Raw genomic sequence first — 9,711 nt, 5'->3', positions numbered from 1 at the left:
TAAGTATGAAACTTGGAGTTTCCAAGTATACTTGTAAAGCTTGTAACTTGTAAAAGATTGTATAATATATTATCGGGCAGACTCATTGTTCAGGGAATTGCCCCTCCCTTTATACTGTGCAATTGTGTTCTTCATTTATAATTGCTGATGTTAATGAATGTGTATGGGTGTTCATTGGTATAAAGGAACCATTAATAATACTTAGTTCTGAAACACAAACTAAGTAGGAATAAGTGGTTAGGCGTAGTCCGCGAACATAAGTATTGGTGAAAAGAAAGTGTTCGGTGGTGCCGCACCTCACCTAGAGTGGTTGAAAGACTACCGCAGGCTTTCGGGTGTGACACCATGTCCCTTGATGCCTTTTTTCTCCATGAACACAAACTAGTGGATATTAACAAAGTTATGTTCCATAATCCATACCTAGTACAAATATTCTATATATAGTTACCAGAAAAAAATAAATATAAAATATTATATTATAATAGTTATAGTAAATATAAAACATAATATTATAATAATTAATAATTGGAAAAATATATCCTCATTGTAATAATATAATTCAAAAGACCATGAAAGTTAATTAAATTTAAGAAATTCTTATACAAAATATTACTATAAAACTCGTCAAAATGCCCTTTAATTATTTCTAGGCATATATTAAACGCGAAATACAAGATTTTCAAAATGATGTCCCATAGTAGTCTTATGTAATTGGCAATATTTTGGAATGTATTTAGTTTGGAATCTAGATCTCCTAAATGAAGCCCGCATTTTACTTGATAGGGTCATAGTTATCTTTTTATTCATAGTTATTTCTAGATCCTGTGACTTCATCTTAAAAGAATCTGAGATGGATAATTTTGGAGGAAAGTGTAGATTAAATATGATTTGTTAAGAAAAAAATAAAATAATTTGTTATTCGAAAACAATGTAGTTTTTATAGGTGGTTATATTGCGATGGTTCTAATATGAAGTTAGTTGAAGTTCTTGTAAAATTTGGAATTTAAAGTTCAAATTCTCTCCTCACTTATTATTTGAGGTCTCCTTGAAAATGCGTATACAGTGGGATTACCAATCGCTCCAATACTCGTAAAAAAACTCAGAACATTAATAATGTGCATTCCTTTATGATGAATTTCCATTGTTACCCTAGTGTATGGGTGATGGGCCATGTGTTATAGACATTTTTGTGCCCTACAACTCCAAGCATGAAATGTCCATAAACCAAGGGCTCCTAAGTCCCTAAAAGTGTTGTTCTAACCCCTAAAGGAACAAGGTCAACAGATTACAGCTTCTCCCAGAAGTTCTCCACCACAAACTGCTCATAATTGGTCAAAACAGGATCATTGCAGCTGCTCCACTAGCTAGGTGCGTTGCATCTCACCCAAATGCACTGTGAGGGTGTGTTGCATTTCAAAACTCCCTTCTGTGGGGTGCAATGGGCGAGAAACGACAAATGGCAGTGTCATTCCGTGAGGTGGAGAGGCAATGGAAGCTTCCAGAATCTTCTCCTGTGACACTTGCCTCACTAAATTCGACCAAGGATGAGTAAGAGGTCCTCAGTCTCCAAGTGGAAGCAAGAACTGACAGAGAGAAGACACTAATAAAATCAAAAGATGACTCATCCTCCTTACAGATATCTATATATGGATCCCTCATCCCAGAGATCCAGAGGCTGGAATTTTTCATATTGTAAGGAATTGTTGTTGGTTTCTAGAGACAAACATCAGATTGTTGGGTGATCTATGCTTTGTTGGAGGTGAAGAGGGGTTTCTTTGCTGGAAGGTTGATGCTGGGTCGGAACCACTAGTTGTAAGTCCTCCTGGATCTTTTCTTGTTCATCAATAAAAGCTATTTGAGTTCTCCTCCATCTTTTTGTATCATTGATGCTTGTTACATTTGTATGGTTAACTTAAATCTGATCCTAAGTTGTTTATGAATATAGATCCATGTCTTTGTATAGTGCTATTCTTTTGTGATCCTTCAGGTACTTTGTGAAGCTGCGCGTGCTAGTGAGCAGGTAGCTGGAGACTGTCAAAGAAGAGAGGGATCAAATCAAAGGATTAGCGCAAGACACATGTTGGTTCTTTCTATTCCTCTCTATCTATAATTCATAAAGGAGATACAAAAGTAGCCTTTCTCTGTTTGCTTCTAAGGTAGTTGTCACACCTTAGTGGGATAGATTAGATTTGAATAGACACTTTTCCCTGTAACACCATGTTACACGATAAATGGAAATAGTGTGGTGTGTGTCTATTAGTGAACGTTTTGAAGAACAATGTTTCCTTATTTCTTTTGTGCATATTGCTTTCTGTCGATTTTAGCTTCTAGTGTCTATGTGACACAAGGGTGTAGTTATCTTAGTATTCATGAATTTTCCAAGTGTGTATTAGAGCATTTTAATTGTGGCAAGATTTTTTGTTTTTTTGTGGTTCAATTCACTTTTTCTGCATCTTAGTTTTTGGTGTTTATGTGACCGAAGGGTATAGTTATTTAACTCTTTATGAACTTTTGAGCTATGTGTGTAATTTAAGAGAAATTTTATTATGTCGAAACTTGAGACTCGTAAGCTTGTATCTAGTTTTCTTCAATAAGGGTGCCCTATTACTTGTTCGAGGGTAGCTTCTACATGAGTTATCTAAGATTGAGTGGAAAGCACAGAAAGGGAACTTTTTTTTAACAGTTTTTTATATGTTAACTATGGTATTTTATATGTTAACTATGGTATTGCATTGCTGAAAGACGGATAAGAAGTGTAGAAACAATTCACAAAGGGGTGTTTTTTTGTGAAGTAAGATTTCAGAATATTTCGTAGATACTATTATCGAGCATATTTTCTTGGCAGTATTGATTGTGGTGACCAAAGTCTAATTTTCAAGATCTCAATGAATGTAGAGAATCATGTAAGCGTGGGAGAAATCTATGCAATGGTCGCAAGAATCGTCGGAAAATTGGATAGTGCGTTTGTGGTTTGAGCATTTGTATCGACAATACATGCAAGACATATGAGTAATTACCTTAAAAAGTGCAAAGAGAGGCCGATAGGATTGCTAAATTGGAATTGTATAATTGGAAAGTTTGTACTTTGGTTTGAAATAATAATTGTGTATTAGATTTAGGTTTTTTAGTGTATTTGTGTTAAGTTGGTAATACACAATTAAAATAATAATTGAAATATTGAGAGATGAAAGTTGACCAATATATAATTTACCACTTATTTTACGAATGAAATATTTAGAACTATTGTGAAGAAATATTGATTTTCTAGTTATACCAAATGAAATGGTAGGTACTTATTACTTTTGCCTCATTTTAGGCATTCTATGATGTTTCCTGAAGGGCATTCATTATTTTTATTTTTTTCCAATCTATGATATGGTGGCATTCAAAATATAAGTTGCATTCTTATTTCAATTTATATTCCCTATGATTAGTGATTATCTCATTAAGGAAATTATATATATTTGTTATAAAGAAAAATGATGATTTTTTTTTAATACTAATAAAGATTTATATCATAATGAATTATTTCAATCATATTAATAGAATTTACATTTTGAAAAATTGCATTTTTATATAATTACATTTTCAAAAATATAAATAATGATTAAACATTTGCAATTTAAAACAATATTTTATAGTATTTCTTAAACTCTCAAATGCATATGTGATATATTGATTTTAAAGTAATGATAATCTATTCACAAGGAAAGAAGACAACATATCCATATGAAATTTTAAGATTCAAGGAAAATTTTAAGATTTCCTCCATTACATGAGATCATAAGGATTTGTGTTTTTATGTGTAAAATAGATCATATATATTATTTCATTTAGCTATTTTTTTATTTCAAAATATTATTGTGATTTTTTCATATTACAATTCATTTAGTCTAGTTAGCTAGAAAACTTCCTAAGTCTATATTCATAATATAATATTCAAATTATAAACTTATTAGTCTTTGTTTTAGATTAAAAAAAAAAGTTTTGGACAATTACATAATTACATTAAAAAGTCATTGTTTCTATTAAAGAGATGGAATAAGATATGTTTTTTCTTATATATTCTCTTTTATTTATTATTATGTTACTAGGAGCTTAAATTTCAACTCATTTTTAATTGTTTTTTAAAAATTTATTAGATTTCCACATGTTTTTAAATTAAACAAATATTAAAATATTATATATATGGGAGTTGAATCATCAGGTGATGCCCCTGGCATGCCATACAACTCCAAAATGTAAGGGATGTGGCAGTAAATTCTCTCCATGTCCTTGTAATTCGACATTCCTTGAAATGTCACCTCCATACCCATGGATATCTGCTCCATGCCTTACCTAGTAGACTCTTCATTAGCACAAGTACAATGTTTGCTTGAGTTGCGTGATTCTCCCACAGGTGTTCCCTGGATGCGAAACAATAGTCCTTCAATTATCCATCCCTTCCTCAGTCCCCTTATCTGTCCAGGGAGTCGTGCCTCTCCTGCGGCACCCACATCCTCTCGCAACACAGGCCATGACTTGTGTGCCAGAACAGTATTGACACCCAGAAAAAGTTAGACTCAAATTTAGAATTTTCGTAATAAACCACCTTTCTTGTTCTTGTTTCTTCTCTCCTCCATTTCTCATTGCATATCTGGAGGGTGGACGAAAGCCCGTAGATCCCAGAGGGGAGGTCTTTGACCCTTACCCCGTGGCCCACCATTGTTCCCTTCCCCCTTACTATGGATTTTATGGTCGTCTCACCTTGTCTCAAGCCAAGCCTAGTGGCCCTCCTTGATTCTTGGTTGTAGATCCTTACTCTGTGGGCCCAAAGATAAATGGCTTTGCCTCTGACATCCCCCACTAGTTTTCAACTCACGATTATTGGCCTTGGCATCAATGGTCTCATCCTTAAAACTAACCATGCAATCAGCTTTATATATGGAAACTCACAAATCCTTATAAAGAGAATTGATCATACACTCTTAATCTATCAACAAAGACATTGCACCTAATTCAAAGTCGATTCATCTTAACGGTTAGAGAAAAGAGTCAAAATTGCATATTGTACCTTCCATATGTCCATGACTTCATGAATTGTAACAATGAAGTTTATTCCTCATGGAAAACAGAGACACCATTAATGCTCGAATGTTATGGGTAATGTTTATGCAGGGGAACCTCCTGTAAAGTAGTTCTTGAATATATTGTAATGCTATCTAAAAAAATGGAACAATCAAACTCTATATATCACAGTAAGGCGCATAACATTAATTGTCCCAAAGTTAAATTTGTTTAAAGAACAAGTCTCAGAGATTAATGATAATCGCTCCTTTTCAAAATGGGATTAAATTACGGTTCATAATTAAAGCAAAATAAGTGAAGGACGCTAGTCAGAGTCCCAGATCAAATAACATATAACGCAATTTCAATATTACCATTTAAAAATAACTAAACATTATTTATGATGCGAAATATAAAACATATGGAAGAGAAGGGAATATTCAGATTTCGAGGGTTACAGCTGATACAAAAGGATAAGGATAACGAGCAAACACTTGCCCTGCGTCAATAGCCTTCCACTGCCCAGTTGACGGCTGAAAGAAATAGGTGATCGGATAATCTTTCTCATTGACGCCACTTACAAAAATCCACTCACGCCACGGTGCAGCACAGAAAATAAATTGTAAATTTTGTGGAACAGAAGCTACAGGCATCCACACATTTTTCTCAGCATCATACTTCATCACTTGTTTTGAAACGATCACGTACAGGTTCTCACATATACAGACAACATCGGAATCCTGCTCCATATTACGCCTTCGTAAACTCCACATGTTTTCCAGCGTCTGCCAACCCCCCGTCTCCTCATCAAAAACTTCCGCGCTACTTAAGGCTGCGACTGCTCCACCAGATGGCATTCCACTTATCACCATAAATTTCCCGTCCAGGTAAACGCCCGCAGATCCACAACGGTTTTGAGTCATGGGAGGCAAGATTTCCCACCTGTCTTCTTCCACGTCGTAAGCTTCCACAGTGGACAGAGAGTTGCCATTCTCATCTTCGCCACCAGCAACGTAGATAAGTCCTTTCGAAGAAGAAACTGCAGAAGCGAAGTTGATACGACTAGTGGGCATGTTGGAGCCGCGGCGCCATTTTTTGGACACAAAATCAAAGATGAAGACAACAACGTCCAACCTCACCCACATCTCAGTTTCATTCAAAACATCCTCCAAACACGACAAGCTTTTCATTCACACAAACCAACACCATCACAAATGGAATAAGATCAAAAGGAATAGGTGGTGTCCTTTCCCACGTCTTCTCCACAGGGTCGTATACTGTTATTTCATAAACAGCGGGAGTGAGATTTGATTGAATAAGGCATATCAAATGTTGGCTCGTGCCATAGGTCTTTCTGTCCTCATAGAACCGGGGACTACACATCATTTCCTTCCAGCTTCTGCACACATCCTTCAACTCATCGTGTGATATGTAAGGAGCGCGCAACAACACTTGCCGTTGGATATCAGTAGGAACATTCAGAAAATCTTCCATTATTGGCAATGATGAGAGATTCGCTAAATGAAGGTTGCTTAGAAATTGAGTGTTACCTCAGAAACCCCCTTTTGTCTCTTGGATGCGTATATTGAGATTTTATTCTTTCTACGAACACGCTTTTGTCTCTTGGCTGCCTATATTGAGATATAATTCTTTCTATTAATACCTTGAGCAGTTGACCTGAGGTGAACTATTGGCCGACTTTAATGGATGACTACCATTTTCCTTGTTCCCTAAAGCTCAGAAATGTTCATCCATATTAATTTGCTTATAATTAATAATTAAAATATTCATATTTATATTTATGAGTATTTATTATGAATATTAAATTTTCGTATTTATTATGAATATTAAAGTTGTGCTATATGTTTTTAGATATAAACTATGTAAAATATATTCAAATCATTTAACATTTTGAGTGGATGATACATTTTTTATTTGGCATAATACAAGTTAAAGTAATATAAATTACAAATATAAAAAGTAAGGAAGTAAAACTAGAGAGAGGAGAGAAAAGTTCAACAAGGCATCCTCAATATTTTCAAATTGACATTTAACATGGATTTAACTAAATTTATTAGTTTTCAGGCTTTTTAATATCACAAATACTATAAATTCTATTAAACCTAGTCTTTTTAGGATCTGAAATCTCTAATACGAGGCTTCACTATGAATTAGGTGATCTTATTTAACAATTTAGTTTTTGTTCTTTATGTTGGTTCTCTGTGTAATATAAGCAACAATTCCATATTAACTAATAAAATAGCTACAGTCTTGTGGCTATTGGCCAACCATTAGGAAAACAACAACAATAGCATACCACAAGCATAGAGCTTTTGTCGATATTACTATATTGATATGATAATGCAATAATAGAACAAAAACATTCTAATCTAGAGTTACTATATAATCTATACGTATAATTAACATGAGAAGCATATTTTTTTAGTCAAGATAAACAAAAATTATCAACCTAAACATATATGAAGGAGAGTCCCTAGGTATTTCTTATGGATTCTCATTCTCCTCTACTAAATTTGGGAAGAGCACATCAACAATCATATCAACTAGAGAGGCACTTTGTTATTTAATTTCTTTATCTATATCTAGATGGCATCAACACATATGAATATTTATTACTCAAATTCACTTCTCTCCAAAAGCACCTTACCCACATTGACTTCATATGCTAGTAGAGAATGAAAATTTGAAGATATATCATATGATTGACGTAGATATTTCTTGTATCTCAAACCCAATCTCTCACATCCTCTTGAATCTCTTCATCTTGGAGAAAATTTCTCTCCATCTAGTTTGTTTGCGTAATATTTATTTTGGTCTTATGCATTTTTCTTAACCCTAATCCATGGTTCCACATGCCTTCCATGATGACTTCAATGACCTTGGGTTCTTCCAGGATGAGCATACTAAAGGGCAGATGAGAACCATCGAGATTTTGGGAAAAATTTAACTCTCAATTTACTCGAACGTATAAGATTCAAATGCAGGGGACAAGGAAAGAAAAATTATTTGATGAAAAAATTGATGGGGGAAGTACTTGCAAGAAAAAATATTACCTCTTGCAAACAAAAATTAGAACATCCAAAAGTAAAACTACATCAAAAAATACAAGAAATGACCAATGTAACCAATATACCTAGATTAGAGAAGGCATGGGATGGTGAGGTGAGGTTCTCAGTTGAAATGTGCATCCATATCCATGTATATTATGGTTTAGTTAGGTAGTGAGGGTTTCTTTCCGCAATGAGTATAAATAGGAGGAAATAACATCCAGAGAGGAACTACCAATAGTGTTCTTATGAATTTTCTCCATCTATCGTCTTGGAGAAAATTTCTCTGCATCTAGTTTATTTTAGTAATATTTATGTTGTTCTTATGCATTTTTCTTAACCCTAATCCACTGCAAACTAGGGATCAAAATAACACATAAATTCTACTTCCTCAACCCAATAGGGCTCCCAAATACTCTACGTATCTACCTATTCCTTCATTTCATTATGCTACACCTTGTGCCTCCACTCTAGCATCAACCTCGTCCAGTGGTTCTCCTTCACTCTCGAAGAGTTAATCATAAGCCCTTGTATGTGTATCCCAACATAAAAGAACCCAAAAGCCACAACTATGTTTACGATTTCCTACTCCAAACAACCCACAGTTATTTCATGGTGTGTTGTTTTTATTTTCCATAGTTTGTAGTGCACTCTCTCTATGTTTATGAGAGATTCTTCAACATAAATAACATAGAATATCATTTGTCAACATGTTTCGAACCAACTAGTGTGGTTCATGATGAGGACAAGTTGAAGAAATAGATCTAGCTATGGAATTTAAATAGTATGAGCAGAGATCCCCAACCGCTATCTTATCCAATGACTAATTTTGACTATGGGACCAGAGTAAAAAGTCAAAATAATATAGTTATACCCGATGACCATTCTTTTAAAATATATAAAAATTTTATATAAATAAAATAATTAAATAGGTGTTAATGTTATTAGTTAGTCAAAACTTTAATTAAAAAATATAAGTTATAAGAAATATTATAATGGTGCATACAACAATGAGAGCCTCATAAGTCGAGGAGCGCGCGGAGCTGGATCGCGGGAGCGCTGAAGACTTGTGAGCAGTTGCAGCTTCGTCGCCTCGGCCTGGGCCGCGAGGCCTGCCTTTTGGGGCCTGGCCACCGCCATGGCCCATTCAGATCCATCTTCTGGGGATGCAGAGAAAGCTTTCTCTGATCTAGTAAAGTCTCTGCCCCCCGCCCGACCGAAACCAGCAACTTCAAAATTTGTCAAGAAACTGGATGTCTCCAAGAAGTTCAGCTACCTCCATCTCTCCCTCGAATGGCAGCTTTATCTTTAGCAGAAAAAGGACTCATAGGCCAGTTTACAGGCTTATGGCCTTCACCAAAGACAGTCCAGAGATGGGTGGAAAGGAATTGGTCTGATAAAACACAAGGAAAGATTTCGATTCGATTCTGTGGTAAAGGCTATTATACCTTTCATTTTGAAACCAAGGCAGACAAGGATCTGATATTCAGGAACGAGCCCTATTTTATGGACTCTCGAGGGTTATATCTGAACAAGTGGACTCCTGACTTCGACCCTGAACTAGATATCCCTAATGCGGTTCCGGTTTGGGTCCGTC

General features: G+C 35.0%; 2 protein-coding genes across 2 annotated transcripts; both read right to left on the bottom strand.

The window, feature by feature from the left end:
• Positions 1-5,486: 5,486 nt before the first annotated feature.
• On the bottom strand, positions 5,487-6,191 carry LOC149178561 (F-box/kelch-repeat protein At1g26930-like). Its single transcript, XM_089422143.1, has one exon. The coding sequence runs from the start codon at positions 6,189-6,191 to the stop codon at positions 5,487-5,489; it is 705 nt and encodes a 234-aa protein (XP_089278269.1).
• A 7-nt stretch (positions 6,192-6,198) lies between these two features.
• LOC149178560 (F-box/kelch-repeat protein At1g80440-like) lies at positions 6,199-6,540 on the bottom strand. Its single transcript, XM_089422142.1, has one exon. It carries the CDS (start codon positions 6,538-6,540, stop codon positions 6,199-6,201), a length of 342 nt encoding a protein of 113 aa, XP_089278268.1.
• Between the last annotated feature and the right edge of the window lie 3,171 nt (positions 6,541-9,711).

The sequence above is a fragment of the Pinus tabuliformis genome, chromosome 4_1 (assembly GCF_031772625.1).
Source record: "Pinus tabuliformis cultivar Carrire ecotype Pingquan chromosome 4_1, CPIR1, whole genome shotgun sequence".
Classification (NCBI taxonomy): Eukaryota; Viridiplantae; Streptophyta; class Pinopsida; order Pinales; family Pinaceae; genus Pinus; species Pinus tabuliformis.
Note: the sequence above shows the minus strand (reverse complement) of the source record. Positions and strands in the feature narration are given on the sequence as shown.